The sequence below is a fragment of the Perognathus longimembris genome, chromosome 2, assembly GCF_023159225.1.
Source record: "Perognathus longimembris pacificus isolate PPM17 chromosome 2, ASM2315922v1, whole genome shotgun sequence".
Classification (NCBI taxonomy): Eukaryota; Metazoa; Chordata; class Mammalia; order Rodentia; family Heteromyidae; genus Perognathus; species Perognathus longimembris.
In genome coordinates, this window is record NC_063162.1 from 142,633,357 (window position 1) to 142,651,226 (window position 17,870).

Here is a 17,870-nt window from a genome sequence, read left to right on the forward strand (position 1 = left end):
CTGAACACCAGTCCACTCCCAGGACTTGAACACAGGGAATTTGACTCTCCTCCCTGCTTGGTGATCTCCAGAATGAAGGATAAACCATGTATTTTCATATTTGACTTATCATTTAAAGATCGCGTGGAAGGAGATGTTCAGCAAAGTGCAGGGATTTCATTCTGGGGTCTGGACCTTAAGGGTTGTGCTAACGTGGGTTAGGAGTTGTACATGACCAATTGACAAATGGTAAATACAATTAAGAATGTAAATCTAAACTTCAATATGTATTTTGAATAACCAAATAAATATTAAGTCCTCCCCTTGTCCCACCCCACCCTAATTTGGGAGTTTTGGGGGTTTTTTTTTGTTCTTTCTAGAACAAAATGAAACCTTCAACATAGTCTCCCATTTGCAAAAGCCAGCGTTGCATTTCCAAGCCAGAAAAGTAAAGGGCCCTTGAACTTTAGCACCAGGAAGAAGACGAAGAGGAGGAGGAGGAGGAGGAGGAGGAGGAGGAGGAGGAGGAGGAGGAGGAGGAGGAGGAGGAGGAGGAGGAGGAGGAGGAGGAAGAGGAGGAGAAGGAGGAGGAGGAGGAAGAAGGGGAGGAGGAAAAGGAAGAAGGGGAGGAGGAAGAGGAAGAAGGGGAGGAAGAAGGGGAGAAAGAAGAGGAGGAGGAGAGCAAATGGAGGCGATGGCTTCATTGGGAATCCTCGGGTTCTACAATCTATCATTTGGTTTCTCACAAGTACCTTTTCTTGTTTTGTTTTATTCCCAAACAGCCTTAGTATTCTCGTTAATATTATTAAAATAAGCTCCTATGGAGGAAAAGAAGGAAATGAAGCGGTTAATAAAAATGTCTTCAGCAGTGTGCGATCGCACACAACACTGTGAGCCCACGGACATGCCCGGCTCCTCTCAGCCCTGAGCCAGCGACATGGTTTAACCTTTCACCTTCACAAAGCAGACGACCTCCGTGCTTTTTGTTAGCGTAGGTTTGTGTTCTGTGAACTTCTGCTGGCTCTGGGCCAAAAGTACACACATGATGAACGAACCGCAGTGGCCACCAAATTGTCAACCTAGTGTACAAGTCTCAGGGGTTGGTGTATGACCGATGGCATCTTCTAGCCCTGAACCTCGCTCCCTTCCTCGGGCGGGCAGCGGGCCCGGAGACAGATGCCCGGTGCTGCTCCAAGCACGCACGCGCTCAGTCGGGTTCCTTCTGGTCTTGCTTCCACGGGAAGCGGATACTTGGCACACCTGCGGAGGGAGCCCTCAGCTGTGGAAGTTGGGCACCGCGCTCTGTTTCTGGGAGAGCCGCAGGAGCTCCTCGCGGATCGCTTTGATGAGGGAGGCTGAGGAGTGGCCGGGCTGCAGGTCCTCGGTGGAGCTGGTGGGGTACCCCAGCCCAGGGTCCTGCAGTCCCCGGGGTGCGAGGTTCCCGGGCGGAGCCGAGGGCTCCCTGCCCGAAGTCCTTGGCACCTGCAACAGCGGTGAAGAAGAAGACTCTTGATGTCCACGCATGTGGGGCTGAAAGACACGGCAAAGGTTACTGCACTTCCTACCAGGGCACCATGCCCATCAATCACACTGACAATCACACAGGATGATCTCATCTCCATGGTCAAACTCACTGCTGAAAGCCTCAGTCTGTCTCCAGGAAAATCATGTACTTCCCCCCAAAAGCAGAGGGGAGTCACCATCTAAAACCATAAGCAAACACAAGCAAAGCCGAAAGGGCAGGGGAGCTGGAAACTGGTTTTCAAAACAAGACTCGGAGGCGTGGTTGTGCTCGAGTTCTGGCGGAGGGGCCCCGGGTACTCACGGCTTCTCTTCGTCCCGCTTCGTCCTCCCCGTAGGCAGGCCAGCCTGGCCCACTGTACTGGCCACCTCTACCCGGCGGGATTTCCACGGGCTGGGCCCCGATTCTGCTAGCAATCCCCACCTGCGTCAGGTGCTGGATCTGGGAGCCTGGAAGGAACGCCGTGTGGTCAGGGTTTGCAGGAGGGGGCGGTGGCTCAGACGCCACCAGCTCTGAGCACCCACCGCTCCTTCAAGGACAGGCGGGTACCGGTACTGCTCAGACACGGATGCAAAAGGAGCTGACACCTGGCTGCTTCTTGCCGGTGACTTTAACATTCACAGGGATCTGAACATATAATACACCTTCAACATAAAAGTCAGGGAATCGCATTCTTTGTAGGCTTTCTGTTTCTGGAGGGGAGAGGTTTCTTCGTGCCAGTACTGGGGCTTGAACTGACAGCCTCATACTCTCGCTTAGCTTGTTTTTTTTTGCTCAAGGTTAGAGCTCTACCACTGGAGCCACAGCTCCACTTCTACCCTTTTTTTTGGTGGGGGTTAATTGGAGATAAGAGAACCATAGACATCACACCTTGATCCTCAGATCTCAGCTTCCTGAGTATCTACAGGAGTAAGCCACCAGAAACTTGGGATGTTCCAGGAAGGCGTGAGGGTGTACTTTCAATCAAGATGGCTGCTTCAGGACACCAGCCTTGAGGTGTCGGCCACTACCCATCCTCCTCCCCTGTGGCCTTGCCTACCCCTCAGAGAAGAAGCCCCACCCAGTGGCCGAGGCCACTGAACATCAGGACGTGGGTGCTGGGCAAAGCCTAAACTGGCCTTTTCTGGTTCAGCCCCAAAGCAAGTGTCCTGCAGCGCAGACTGCGATCGCAATGGCCACACGTACCTGTGGTGCCCCCCACAGGCCGCGGCCGGGCCACGGAGGGCAGGTCTTCAGAGTACATCCCTCGGGCAGGGAACGGAGCTTCGGCTGCCGCCTGAGGCTGCGGGGGCTCGGAGGCCACCAGCTCTGAAGACGGCAGCAACCCAGGGCCAAAATTCGGTCTGAAGGCAAAGCACATACACACACCCATCAGGACCCCTTCCCCGGCGGGCACTGGGGCGCCATCCTTGAGCTTTGCTTTGCTCAAGGCTAGCACTCTATCACTTGAACCACAGCTCCACTCTGGCTTTTTGGTGCTTAATTGGAGATAAGAATGTCCTGGGCTTTCCTGCTCGGGCTGCCTTCAGACAGCATCCTCAGATCTCAGCCTCTGGAGAGGTTAGGGTGATAAGCCGGAGCCACCAGTACCAGTTTATCTTTGTTTTACCTCCTCTTCTGGTTAGATCAAGAGAATATACAAGTCGGAGTTTTGCATGTGTTCATATTAGTTAAGGGATAGGAGTTGACTCGGTTAACAAGAACAGCCTCTGTGAGAAAGTCACGGTACATTTTGTTCTGAAAGTCTTACCTTGGCAGCGGGCCGGACGGGGGAGTCATCCCGTACTCTTCATATCTCTGGAAGAAATTCAAAAGAGCAAGAGGATTGAAATTCAATACCCAACTTCTCATCTCGCCTCTGGTATAACTAAACACACACACACACACACATACATGCATACAAACATACCTACACGTATACATACATCCATACATGCATACATAGAATTGGGGACCTTGATCCTCCTGTCTATGCTCCCTACATAGCTGGGTTGACAGGTGTGCTCCCCTACACTCAGTTTTTGTTGGTCCACATGGAAGCTCTCAAACCATGATCCACCACCATTCCTAGCTGCTGGGATTATACAAGTGAGCAGCCACACCTGGCCTGGATCTTCGTTTTATAATCTTATAAGGTTCTTCAAAGTGCAGGCTCTCCTCTACGCCATCGTACTGCTCTTGGGTCCCCAGTCAGACTTTTCCCATTGGACAAATCCTACTCTGCTGTGTACAGGGGTAGGAGAGCAGAGGTTTAGGAGGCAGGCTGGCCTCGTCATTTTCCCCAGGCCTATTACCTGATGCCAAGCAAGATAGGAGGGTCTGTGACTCCCAGAATCCTGAAGGGATTATTATATATAAAACGGTGATCAGGGCTGGGAATATGGCCTAGTGATAGAGAGCTTGCCTCGTATACATGAAGCCCTGGGTTCGATTCCTCAGCACCACATATATAGAAAAGGCCAGAAGTGGTGCTGTGGCTCAAGAGGTAGAGTGCTAGCCTTGAGCAAAAAGAAGCCAGGGACAGTGCTCAGGCCCTGAGTTCAAGCCCCAGGACTGGCAAAAAAAAAACAAAAAAAAACACCAAAAACCAAAACTGTGATCAGATTACTGCTTCTCGCCACCCTCTCTGCTGCCAGCCTCTTGGCAGATGGAGGGAGTTCAGAACCTTAGAGAGCCACCAAATGAGGTGCAATAAATCAAAAAGGATTAGAGAAGAAAGGAGGGGCAGAAGGAAATGCAGCTTCAATTCCTCTTCCAAATGACTAAAGGTAAATCTGAGACTGGATAATAAAGACTGATATTCATTGTGTCCCTGGGTTTTCTGACAAACCTTGGAGTTTTAAAACACTCATATGTAAAGTGTCTCAGTTTGCTTTTTGTTGTTCTTTTTAAATCAAAGCTTACTTTACCAGTGGGGACTTCAGGAGGTTTAAGTGAAAAACCAAGAAAGACAGTGGGAAATGGTTGTTGACATTTGATCTGTTTGATTATTTAGGGTAAAGCAGTTCAACTTACTACAGTGAAAAAGAGGCTGTCCTATTTTAAGAGATGGCATATTTAGAAGAAAAAAAAATCACTGGCAATTTCTGTGATCCTCTCATTTTATTTATTTTTAATTTTTTTATTTTTTGGCCAGTCTTGAGGCTTGGGACTCAGGGCCTAAGCACTGTCCCTGGCTTCTTTATGCTCAAGGCTAGCACTCTTACCTCTTGAGCCACTATGCCACTTCTGGCTTTTCCTGTTTATGTGGTGCTGAGGAATCGAACCCAGGGCTTCATGCATGCCAGGCAAGCACTCTACCACTAAGCCACATTCCCAGCCGATCCTCTCATTTTAAATGAAGCATATAGCTAGAAAAGTTTGGGGCACAAAATTGATACTGAAAGATTCTACCAGCCATGTAAAAAAAAAATCCCACCCAAGTGTATCTTTCTTTCTTTCTTCTTTTTTTTTTTGGCCAGTCCTGGGGCTTGGACTCAGGGCCTGAGCACTGTCCCTGGCTTCTTTTTGCTCAAGGCTAGCACTCTGCCACTTGAGCCACAGCGCCACTTCTGGCCATTTTCTGTATATGTGGTGCTGGGGAGCTGAACCCAGGGCTTCATGTATACTAGGCAAGCACTCTTTCCACTAGAGCATAACCCCAGCCCGGTATCTTTCTCATTCTACATGAAACACAAGTCAAAATGGCGGTGGAGTATGGGCACAGGGGTGAGGTAGAGAAGCCAGCTCAGCTGCTCATGCCTGATGGGGAGGTCGCCACTCCAGAGTCCTGACAATGCACACTCTGCACCTCTGTGCTGATAAAATGGAGCAGAAGGTCACAAGACGCAGTGTGAAAAGCCCATGTGGCCACAGAAGGCACCTTGAGATCCACATTCTTGTGGTTTTGACTACAGTCAGAGGCAGCAAATAAAGGGTGACCGGGTTCTCTTGGAAACCAGCAGTAACTTTACCAGCAAATTTGTCAACGTGCTGAAATTCATGGGCACAGGTAGCAGGCCTGGAGTGGCACAGCCCATGATTCTGGTTTTCCACTAGATTACACTGTTCTCTAAATACATCAAAGGTCCATGATGAAGAAAACACACCACTATAATTTCATGATTGTCTACCCCAACAAGGACTTCTTTGGGAAGAAATTATCCCTGGGATCCTAATCTTGTTTCTCTCATTCTGCACAGTAGGCATTTCAAGATCATTCCTGTAATACTAGCTAGCTACTTAGGAACCTGAGATTTAGAGGATGGAGGCTTGAAGCCAGACCAGGCAAAAACAAACAAACAACCCTCTGAGCCCTGGGCAAAACAGCTAAGAGTGTGAGGACCTAAGTTCAGCCCCAGTACCAGCAGTAAAACAAATCGGCATTTTATATGAAGAATTCTTGTTTAGCATGAACAAGGCTCAAACCCTTGCATCAGGAAAAAGTAACGAACACACGCTTTACCCTCGAAGTTCCCCGGTGCTCCAGCAGAAGCCTCCATTTCTTGCCCTGTCTACCCTCCCCTGCGCCCTCCTGGAACAACCACTGAACTGTTTCCTGTTGCTCTAGATTTCTCCACATTTTCTAGAATTGTCCACTGATAACAATCACACAGCATGCACTTTTATTTTGGTTTCTCCCACTCCATATCAGTGAGATCCAGTTGTGTCTGTACGTAGCAGCAACACCTCATTCACTCTGACGACCCTGCAGTACACAGTTATGGAGCGCTACCACATGAGTGTACCCAGATTCTTGCCCCTGAGTATTTACTCTGTTCCCAGTCGATTACAAAGAAAGTTTCTGTGGGGGGTAAAGGCTTTGTATGGGAAAATGCTTTCCATTTTCCTGGGTAAATTCTCCTAGTGCCTGGGTTTGATGTGGGAGAACCAAAGTTCCTTTTCCTTCCTAGACTTGCAAGTCAGTGTCCTCTCTGCCCATCCCACCCGGGTCTGAACCCCCCCCCTCCCCCCAGACATTCTGGGACAACGGTAGGGCTCAATGCACTCCTCTGTAATCCATTCCTTCATTGCCTGATGTTCAGAGTCATGAAAAACTCATACATTCTACTCAGATTTTCAACTGTTCCAAGAAAGAAGGTAGATCCAGTCCCTGTTCTTCCATTTGGCCTGAGGAGAAAGTATGGTCCATGTGCTTCTGTTTCTGGGCCTCTACCATACTTCCCAACATTGGATTTTTTTTTTTTTGTCGGTTGTATGATTTGAACTCAGGGCCTAGGAGCTGTCCCCGAGCTCTTCTGCTAAGGTTAGCACTCTACCATTTTGTGCCACCGCGCCACTTCCGGTTTTCCGGTGGTTAATGGGAGCTAGAGTCTCATGGGCTTTTCTGTCAGGGCTGGCTTTGAACCTTGATCCTCAGATCTCAGCCTCCTGCATAGCTAGGATTACAGGCATGAGTCGCTGGCGCCTGGCACTCTTCTTCTTTAACCGATGACTACCCTCTAGACCACTACACGGATGTCATTTCCTTCAGAAAATCCTTTTCCAAGACCCCTGGAGACCCAGGCCAGTGCTCTTCCATGTGAATTCCCCAGAGCAGCGCCAACCATGCGCTGGAAAAGCTGTCTGGCTGCTCCCACGTCCTCCACCGGAGGAAGAGACTCATGCTGTACCTGGATGTACGAGGCGGGCAACAGGGACCCATGGCATACCCGGAGGAATGAGCAGCACAGGAGCCAGTGCTGTACCCGGATGTCAAATCCGGGTGTCAGAGAAGAACAAACCCTTGTGCTGCAGCCGCTCATCCCCAATGTAGCGCACGCAGCATGTGCTTTACAAGTGTTTGTGAATAAACGAACGAGGAGTGCTTAAGACAACCAGAGAACATGGATCTGCATCCACACCGATCCCCAAGTCTCGTGCTAGAACGCTTCCAGAAAGATGAATAGAACAGCTATTTTTTTTAACATCAAAAACGATGCAAAGTGCTGGGGATATGGCCTAGTGGCAAGAGTGCCTGCCTCATATACATGAGGCCCTGGGTTCGATTCCCCAGCACCACATATACAGAAAACGGCCAGAAGTGGCGCTGTGGCTCAAGTGGCAGAGTGCTAGCCTTGAGCAAAAAGAAGCCAGGGACAGTGCTCAGGCCCTGAGTCCAAGCCCCAGGACTGGAAAAAAAAAAATGATGCAAAGTTATGAAATGGCCATCCCCTCTGTACACATCACCTTGATAATAGCCACTTTTAAAATGCTGAATTTTTTTTTTTTAATTAGACTTTCCGCGGGTTGTTCCCCTTACCCGGCAGCCATTACCCATGCCACAGCCAGGTGCCTCTCCTGCATTGAGGGAAAGAAGCTGGAACTTGGCCTGCTTTGAAAACCAATTTCAGAAATTAAAAAAATTTCCTTTTTTCAGCCTAGTGCTGGTAGCTCATGCCTGAAGTTCTAGCTACTTAGTAGGCTGAAATCGAAGAATTATGATTCAAAGGCAGCTTATGCAGGAAAGTGCCTGAGACTCTTATCTCCAACGAAGCATCAAAAAGCCAGAGGTGGAGCTTCAGTGGCGCAAGTGGTAGACCGCTAGCCTCGAGCAAAAGAGACCTGGGAGAATGTGAAGTCTCAACTTCAAGCCCCAGGATGATACAAAACAAAATAATAATATTTTTTCTCGGTGATGGTACTGTCCTTCCTCATATTTTCAAAATAGTAAGGGAAATTATCACCAGATTGTTCAATACACAAGAGTGACTTTATCTAAACATAGGAAACTGGATTTCCAAAAAGGGCCAACAAGTGACAACTGGCCATTCTTGTAAGGCTATAGGCCCAGCGGGCGAATCCGACAGGCTGGCGTTGGGCATAGAAGCGCCCCCCACCCCAGGGGTGAAGTAGTAGCAGTTGAACAGCTGCTGTTGTACAAAGCTGCGGGGCTGCTGGTGAGCACCGGGTCCAGGGACAACCATCAACCATCTTGGTGACTGCACAACCACCCAGGCATTCCTCTGACGGGCTGTGCCCCAAGGGCTTTCAAGCAGATGGTCATCTTCCTTCTACTAAAAAGCAAAAGGCTAACCACACTGAAGGCCCGTGTGGAGATGAGCCATGCCGCCGGCACCAGTTTCAGGGGTCTCAACCCATCATGGGGAGAGGGCAGCGGCTCACAGACAGAAGGGAGCACCGTAGAGCCCTTAAAGATACTTTGTGCTGGTTTGTGTTTTTTTCCCTCAAGGCTGGTGGTTTACCACTTGAGACACATTTCCACATCTGGCTCTTTGCTGGCTAATTGGAAATTAGAGTCTCTCGAATTTGTAGGCCCCGGCTGTCTTTGAACTGTGATCCTCAGATCTTTGTCTTCCCAGTAGCTAGGATTATAGGGATGAGCTGCCAGCATATGGTTGGAAATTCTTTTTTTTTTTTTTTTTTGGCCAGTCGTGGGCCTTGGACTCAGGGCCTGAGCACTGTCCCTGGCTTCTTCCCGCTCAAGGCTAGCACTCTGCCACTTCTTGAGCCACAGCGCCGCTTCTGGCCGTTTTCTGTATATGTGGTGCTGGGGAATCGAACCTAGGGCCTCGTGTATCCGAGGCAGGCACTCTTGCCACTAGGCTATATCCCCAGCCCCTGGAAATTCTTTTAATATGTTTATTGTCCACCCACGTTCACCTTAACAAGGATAACAAAAAAATCAGGAGAACTCAGTATAAACACTCGCCAGCTAATAAATTTAAATTGTGACCTATTAACTTCTCTCTACAGTTAACAGGCCACTTACCTTTTAACCCAATCATTTCATTTGACACTAACAGAAAACACTCTAAGTGGAACTTCCTTCCATTCAACTTGTTCTGTGTGTTAGGGGAGAATTTGACAGGACCGTGAGGCTAGATGAAATCCTGAAATGGCAGCTGGAGATGGGAAGCTGGCACTTGCAGTTGTCATTGCCGGCTAGGAGATTAGCTGCTGTGTCTCCCTGAACGTCAAGCAGCAGTCTGGGCACCAGTGACCATACAGAAGGTTAAAAAACTTGGGCATTTTTTTCCCCAGTCCTGGGGCTTGAACTCAAGGCCTGAGCACTGTCCCTGAGCTTCTTTGGTTCAAGGCTAGTACTCTACCACTTGAGCCACAGTGCCACTTCCGGCTTTTTCTGTGTATGTGGTGCTGAGGAATCGAACCCAGGGCTTTGTGCATGTTAGGCAAACACTCTACCACTAAGCCACATTCCCAGCATTTTCTAAACTGTGAGTCTATGTTGTGACAATTAAACCAACTCTATAACATCATGGTGAACCTAGAAGTGGTGTTCCCTGAAACCCTCTGCATTCCCAACAGAAGATGAGAGTGATGGAAACTTCCAGCATGAACAATGAACTTAGAGGAATAGGATAAAAACCCTACGGCCTACCATCCAAGAGTGAATTCTTTTTTTTTTTTTTTTTTTTTTTTTGCTAGTAGCAGGGTTTGAACTCAGAGCACTGTCTTTGCTCATGGCTGATGCTTTTACTCTGGAGCTGTGATTCCCAACTCTGGTTTTTGCTGCTTATTTTGGAGATGGCGTTTCCTGGACTTTTCTGCCCAGCCTGGCTTTGAACCAAGATCCTCTAAACCTCAGCTTCCCAAATAGCTAGGATAAGAGGTTGTGAGCCAGCGGGCTTCATCTCGACTTTTTAAACTTTCATTACGTGTAACCAGAGTCTGCACAGACATAGTCAAACAGCAAAACTCCCACATCTTGTCCGGGAGAGAATCCTAGAAGGCCGGTACTTACACTGCAGGGGCTGTTGGCTGTCTGCGCTGGGCTGTAGAAGGACGCCCACTGGGCAGCGCGCCTTTCTTCCCGGGACGGGGTATTGCTGACGGGCAGGCCAGCCGGGGCGCCTGGGCCGGGGCCTGCAGCACGGGCGGGCTGGCTGCTGGGGGCCACGAGGGCGAAGGCGTCGTCCAGGAGGGAGTGCATGGTCTGGCGGGCCTCCTCGATGGACGGCTGCGGCGGGATGTACTGCGAGGCGGGGAAGGGCAGCCCGGGATACCTGCCCAGCTCAGTGGACGACGGCGTCTGCACCTCAGCGGGGAGGTCGGGATCGGACTGCAGAGGCCAGAGGGCAAAGGGGAGAATCAGGCAGAGCGGCGGGGAGACTCAGGCCAAAATGGAACTTAATAGTGTGTGTGTGTGTGTGTGTGTGGTGTGTGTTGCCAGTCCTGGGGCTTGAACTCAGGGCCTGAGCACTGTCCCTGGCTTCTTTTTGCTCAAGGCTAGTACTCTACCACATGAGCCACAGCTCCACTTGGGGCTTTTTGCTGGTTAACTGGAGATAAGGAGTCGCACGGACTTTGCTGCCTGGGCTGGCTATGAACTCCAATTGTTTTGACACTTAGGAAAGACTTAGGATACAAATTTAACTGATGAGATCAGGAATTTTGTTGTAATGACCCCACACTGACTAACACTGCCTCCTTTTTGTGTCTGTCATGGTTTTATGAGAGCTCTAAGTGTGACAAGGGGTTCTGGGGGGACCTCCGCTGTGTATGCAGAAGGGTGGCCTCCTTCTCCCCAGAATGCTTGGCTCATCAGTGGCCAGGCCGGCTCCGCTGGCTCGGAGCCTCCTGTAGGAAGACACCCCCACGTCTGTGTGTGTTAGTGAGTTCACTACACAGAAACTGTCTATTCCCTAGACACAGCCTTCGCTGTCATGTCACGGGCAGCTATCTGGAAACTGCTTCCCATGGACCAAGATGCGTGTATCCGTGGAAGATGAAGGATTTATCACACCAGCACAAAAGGCAGCCGCCACTGAATTCCAGGTAGACGAAACCACAATGCAAACTGGCCAGATCTGCTTTGCTTAGCCTATGCCTCTTTTAAGAAAAAAGAAAAAAAATGAGCTATTCTTTCAAAAAATCTGACATCATAAATCAGGCACCAGTGAGTGGCTCATGCCTGTAATCCTAACTATTCAGGAGGCTGACATCTGAGGATCACGGTTCAAAGCCAGCCTGGGCAGGAAGTCCATGATGAGACTCTTATCTCCAATTAGCCACCAGAAAACCGGAAGTGGTGCTATGGCTCAAGTGGCAGAACGCTAGCCTTGAACTGAAGAGCTCAGGGACAAGCGCCCAGGCCCAGAGTTCAAGCCCCACGATTGACAAAAAAAAAAAAAAAAAAGAAAAGAAAAAAAGAATAAGAAACTATTAGAGGGACTGGGAATGTGGCCTAGTGGTAGAGTGCTTGCCTAGCATACAGGAAGCCCTGGGTTCAATTCCTCAGCACTACCTATACAGAAAAGGCCAGAAGTGGTGCTGTGGCTCAAGTGGCAGAGTGCTAGCCTTGAGCAAAGAGAAGCCAGGACAGTGCTCAGGCCCTGAGTTCAAGCCCCAGGACTGGAAAAAAAAAAACTATTAGAAATCAAAGGTTATGCTCATTTCTGAGCCTATTTCGTGATGTTTGGTGGACTATATTAAGGAGGTGTTTTAGTTTGTCTAGATCAACCTCCATTTATGCCTACTGCCCCAATTTAATAGTTCTCAGTGTTTTCTAGTCTGGCCTCAGACTCTTGAGCTCCAGCAAGCCTTCTATCCCAGCCTCCCACGCAGCAAGAACTATGAGGAAGCACCACACCTGCTTCTGCAAACGAAGAGAGCTTTGACAGGAAATAGTTTTGGTCCTGCAAGTCTTACAAACCCTCAACTCTGCAAAAGCAGCAAAGACAAAGATGCCCCGCACAGACGTGACTGTCTTGCAAAAGCTTCCCTGTGTTTACCCAAACAGATAATTGGCTGCAGCCAGAGGGCCCCGTCTGCCAGGCCTGAGCGAGAACACTAACTCCACTGAGGAGGCCGAGGAAACGTGTCTGGCAGAGAACAAGGGCTCCCAAGGACAAGGGCACTGGAAGGAAAAGGAGAAACTTCAGAATGATGCAAAACCCAGTAGCACACGCAAGCTCCCTAAGAAACAATGAGTTCAGAGAAAGGCATTGCTGTTGAAAAACACGTGGTTCAGAGGTTTTTAGGGAGAAAAAGCAGAAAATAAACACTTTTGACAGCTAACCAGAAGGTAGGCCTTTTGTAAGGTTAGAGCAGGTGAGCAGATCGGATGTGGAAACTCCTTGTGCCATTCTCTTCTCGGCTCAGCTTTTTTTTTCCCCCCCCTTGGTACTCAATTCCCTTCCACATTTGCTGAATATGAAATAGTAAAGATGCAGGGGAGGAGGAAAGGAGGGGGAGAGAAGTGGGAAAGGTAAGGGAGGGGAAGGAAGAGGGAGAGATAAAGATTTTCCTTATAGCAAAGGAATCTTTGAAAACGAAGTTATAGAGAGAAACAGCCCCCCGATGGTCTCCAGGGAAAAGGTTCTTTCCAAATTCTATATTTTCTGGAAAGGAAATCCAAGCCAGGTGCAGTGGTACATGCCTTTAGTCCCATCTACTCAGGAAGCTGAGACAGGAAGATTGGATCAGCCTGGGCAATACAACAAAACTATACCCCCTCCCCCCCAGAAAACCAAGTGAAGAAGGAGCATCGGGACCACCAAGAAGACAGGGGGTGGTCGATGAGGTCAAGGATGGACAGCAGGAGAAGGTAGGTCATTCCCCACTGGCCACTCAACAGCAAAGGCCATGGGTGGAAATTCCAGGAATGAAGGCGCTCCTGTGGGAGTCTGAGAGGAGGAGCCCAGACTGGTTATGGAACCAGATGAGGAAGGAATGTTCCAGATGCTTCTATTAAATAGAGGAGGGCCCCTGCTGCAGACAGACAAAAGCACTAGGTGACCAAATCTTGGGGACCTAAGGAACTGTCCAGATAGCCATCGCAGCTCACGGGCGCCACCTACTGTGGGAAGTGCAGCCAGCAGAGGAAGTGATGAGGGGCTGGACAGGGTGGAGGCATCTCATTCAGACTTTCTAAGGCCAGGGTCCTACGGTCTTCTCCAGTGAGATACAAAGGTCACAGTCAAACCCTGTTTTTCGTGTGTGTGTGTGTGTGTGTGTGTGTGTGTGTGTGTGTTTACTGGGGCTGGAACTCAGGGCCTTGAGCTCTTGATTAGCTTTCTTGCTCAAGGATGGTACTCTACCACTTGAGCCACAGCTCCATTCCTGTCTTTTTTGCTGCTTATTTGGGGATAAGAATCTCTTGGATTTATCTGCCCAGGCTGGCTTGAACCCTCATCCTCAAAACTCAGCCTCCTGACTTCATTTGGGATTACAGGTGTGAGTATAGCCTGCTAGATGAACTTCCTTAAATTCAAAACACCCCAAATCTGACGCTCTTCACACCCCAAACACTTTAGGCAAGGGATACTGAGCTGATACTGACAGTGGTCAGCCTTCTTCTGGTCAAGGGGGCCAGGGGGGAGAAAACCCTAACAGCTCATTCATCTGACCAGTGGGGAGAAATAAATCTCTCTCTCTCTCTCTCTCTCTCTCTCTCTTTCTCTCTCTCTCTCTCTCTGTCTCTCTCTCTCTCTGTCTCTCCTCCTCCCTTCTCTCCCTCCCCCCATATTCAATAAAATTCATGAAGATGACACTTGACAGTCCGAAGAGCCAGGTACAGGTAGCTCACGCCTGTCATTTCTAGCTACTCGGGACACTGAGATGAAAGTTTGAAGCCAGCCTGGATAGAAAAGCCCACAGGACTCTTTTATCTCCAGTGAAGCACCAAAAAAAGCCAGCTGTGGCTCAAGTAGCAGAGCAACCAGCCTTGAGCAAACAAAGAAAAGCCAAGGGAGAGTGCAAAGGCCTTGACTTCATGCCCCAGGACCAGCTCAATTCATCAATCAATTAATTAATAATAAAGCTTCGAGGGCAGGGCTCGCATGCAGGAAGGAAATATGGGAACAGCCTGGCTAGCAGGATCCGCGCCCCGCCCCCGAGACCACGCCCCTCGGCCACCGCCCCGCCCCTCCCGTCCTCGGCCCCGCCCCCTCCCGCGCATGCGCACCGGGCAGCCCAGGTAGGCCGAGTTGTGCACGCCGGGCGGCCGGCGGTAGGTGCCGTCGCTGTCGGTGGTGATGAGCCGGTCCTTCTCCGCGTCCGCCGGGCACCCGTTCACCTGGTGTTTCCGGCGCGGCTTGGGCGAACGCTTTATCCGCGAGCTGCCAGGCAATGTGGGAAACGGTCTTCAGGAAAGAAGCCTCCCCGCCTCCCGGGGACCCCGGGGTGCCGCGGCCCGGCCCGGCCCACCTCACCTCTTCCGGGGCTCGATGAACACGGACGGCACGCTGGCCGTGGGGTCCAGGATCTTGTCGATCTGCATCTGCGCCCGGCGGTACACGCGGTGGCGCTCCTTGGTGTCCCCCGAGGACAGGTCGTCCACCACCGGGAACTCGTAGTGGCCGCGCCTCTTGGCGCGCAGCCGGATCTTGTTGCGGTGATGCTCGATCTCGGACTTGTGCCGCAGCGCCGTCTGGATCTGGGGGATATGGGGGGCGGATGGGGGGGGGGGGGCGAAGACAGGGTACGCTTGGAGGTTTCTAGAACCTTCCTGGGCCAAGCCTTCGATGGATCGCTCCCTCTCCCCCACACCCGGGGCGGGAGTGCCAGGGCAGGGGCGGCCCGCGCCCAGGCGCAGGCAAGGCAGAAGGCCCGGTTCTCTGAGAGGCAGGTGCAACCTGTGCAAGGAAGGCATCTGCATCCAAGCAGATGGGGGGGGGGGGGGAGACAGCGTCCCAGAGTCTGTCTGCACCCCTTCCCTCCCCACCCCGGAGAGGTGGAGACCCGTGCTGGCCACGCAGGGTGGTCCTGAAGCCCAGGGCTGAAGCGGTGTCAGAGCAGGGCTTTCGGAGGCGTTGCCAGGTGGGCTCCTTGAACCCCACTGAACGGAGTCAACCGGGCTTGACCAGCGTCTGGCCTTGTTTGTTTTTATTTTTTTTTAATTGTTATAAAGGTGATGTACAGAGGGGTTGCAGTTACGATTCAGGTAAAGAGTGTGTTTCTTTTGGGACAGGGTCACACCTTCTCTCCCTCTCTCCGAGTTTTTCCTTCCCATCCCCACCCCCAAGCTGTATAGTTCATTTTCCATGTAGTGTCTAGTGAGCACCACGGCTGCACTTGTTGATCCTTTGTCCCTCCATTTCTCTGCCTCCCTTTACCCTCCCAAAGACAGATAAATGAACAAACAAGAGTGTAAGGTCCCCCCCCCCGGGGCTCCATGCAGATGCCCCCCACCTGTTTAAGTCTGCACCCAGTACCTGAGTTACCTAGGTAACTGGCACACCTGGAGGCAGTTACCTCCTCCTTCTCTGAGGTGACATCCAATCCACCTGGCCATACCTCCCACCATTTCCTATATAATCCGGCTCAACACAGTCCCCACTCTTATTCCCTTTCTCCCCTTTTCTCTGTTACTCTTGCTCTTTTTCTCTTTTTCCCTTCTTCCTTTCCCTCTGTCTCCCCACACCTCCATCTTGTGTAGGCTGGCAGTTTGCTTTCCCCCCAATAAATTCCTTTCTGCCTGAACCATGCGGTGGGTTTCTTTTCTGGCAAACCTTACAAAGAGAAAAAACAAAAATAACAAAAAAAAAATAACCTCTTGTTTCCATTTCTTGGCAGTATCTGATCTTAAAAAATAAGAATGAAGGGCTGGGGATATAGCCTAGTGGCAAGAGTGCCTGCCTCGGATACACGAGGCCCTAGGTTCGATTCCCCAGCACCACATATACAGAAAATGGCCAGAAGCGGCGCTGTGGCTCAAGTGGCAGAGTGCTAGCCTTGAGCGGGAAGAAGCCAGGGACAGTGCTCAGGCCCTGAGTCCAAGGCCCAGGACTGGCCAAAAAAAAAATAAAAATAAGAATGAAGATAATTTTTGTCTGTTTTGATGCCAGTATTGGAGCACTTGAACTCAGGCCTTACATTCTTTTTTTTCCTTTTTCTTGCCAGTCCTGGGCCTGAGCACTGTCCCTGGCTTTTTTTTTTTTTTTTTTTTTGCTTTTTTTTGCTCAAGGCTAGCACTCTACCACTTGAGCCACAGCGCCACTTCCAGCTTTTTCTACTTATGTGGTAATGAGGAATGGAACCCAGGACTTCACGCATGCTAGGCAAGCACTCTACCGCTAAGCCACATTCCCAGCCCCAGGCCTTACATTCTTGCTTGGCTTTTTTTGCTCAGGGTTGGTACTCCACCACTTGACCCATGCCTCCACTTGCAATTTTTGCTGGTTAACTGGAGATAACAGTCTCACAGACTTTCCTGTCCCAACTGCTTCGAACTGTGATCCTCAGAGCTGAGCCTCCCGAATAGCTAGGATTACAGGAGTGTTCTACTGACTCTAAGCTAAGAATGTTTCAAACAAAGCATACTTACTATGCCTTTAGTAACCATCTGACAGTGTGCTGTTTGCTCACTTTTTTTTTTTCAAGCCCCAGTCCTGGGGCTTGAACTCAGGGCCTGAGCACTGTCCCTGGCTTCTTTGTGCTCAAGGCTAGCACTCTGCCACTTGAGCCACAGCACCACTTCTGGCCATTTTCTGTATATGTGGTGCTGAGGAATCGAACCCAGGGCCTCATGTATATGAGGCAATCACTCTTGCCACTAGGCCATATTCCCAGCCCTGTTTGCTCACTTTTAAGTACTGACTAAACCAAAATGTGAAGCTTTTGTTACAATAATATTATTGTTGTTAATGTTTGGTGTTTTGGGTTTGTATTTTTTTTTATTTATCTGTTCTGGGGCCTAGGTGCTGTCCCTTAGCTTTTTCACCCAAAGCTGGCACTCTACCACTTTAGCCACACCTCCACTTCCAGCTCTCTGCTGGTTAATTGGAGATAAGAGTCTCTGAGATTTGTCTGCATGGGCTGGCTTTGAACCCTGATCCTCAGATCTCAACCTCCTGAGTAGCTAGGATGACAAGCACGAGCCACCAGCTTGCCCGGGCTTGCTAAGGCGTATCTGAATCGGAACACATACCTCCTTGTTGATCTTGTTGGTCTCGGCCACACGGCTGGCCAGCACGGGGTTCTGGGCCGGGGGCACGGGGATGGGCTGCATGGCGATCAGCTGCACCTTACTGGGGACCCGCCGGCTGGCCTCGGACGAGCGTGAGAGCCTGTCCACGTGCTCAAAGATGGACGCCGAGGAGTGCTGCTCCGTCCCCGAACTGGGAAGCGGGGGTGCTGGAAAGGAGAGAAAAACAAGGGACAAGGTCACTTAAGAGAAACAGCACGGCTGACCCTCAATGGTCTACATTAAACAGTGCCTCTTCCAGCATCATTAAAAATGACAGACACAGCTGGGCTCCAGCTGCGCACACCTGTCATCCTAGCTACTCAGGGAGGCTGAGATCTGAGGATCAGGGTTCAAAGCCAGCCTAGGCAGGAAAGTGGTGAGACTCTTATCTCCAGGTAACCACCAGAAAACCAGAAGTGGCGCTGTGGCTCAAAGCGGTAGAGCGCTAGCCTTGAGCTGAAGGGTAGTGCAAACTCCATGACCACCATCACCACCCCC

General features: G+C 50.4%; 1 protein-coding gene across 1 annotated transcript in view; it reads right to left on the minus strand.

Moving 5' to 3' along the window:
• Positions 1 to 603: 603 nt before the first annotated feature.
• The window catches only part of Kiaa1549 (KIAA1549 ortholog), a 54,506-nt gene continuing 37,239 nt past the window's right edge, over positions 604 to 17,870 (minus strand). Inside the window, exons 13-20 of the mRNA XM_048337712.1 lie at positions 17,334 to 17,539; positions 14,617 to 14,840; positions 14,370 to 14,523; positions 10,206 to 10,523; positions 3,252 to 3,298; positions 2,687 to 2,844; positions 1,805 to 1,950; positions 604 to 1,461 (exon numbers count right to left, since the gene is read on the minus strand). Of these exons, the coding sequence (XP_048193669.1) occupies positions 1,255 to 1,461; positions 1,805 to 1,950; positions 2,687 to 2,844; positions 3,252 to 3,298; positions 10,206 to 10,523; positions 14,370 to 14,523; positions 14,617 to 14,840; positions 17,334 to 17,539 (1,460 nt within the window). The 3' untranslated portion in view covers positions 604 to 1,254. The remainder of the gene's footprint in view (positions 1,462 to 1,804; positions 1,951 to 2,686; positions 2,845 to 3,251; positions 3,299 to 10,205; positions 10,524 to 14,369; positions 14,524 to 14,616; positions 14,841 to 17,333; positions 17,540 to 17,870) is intronic.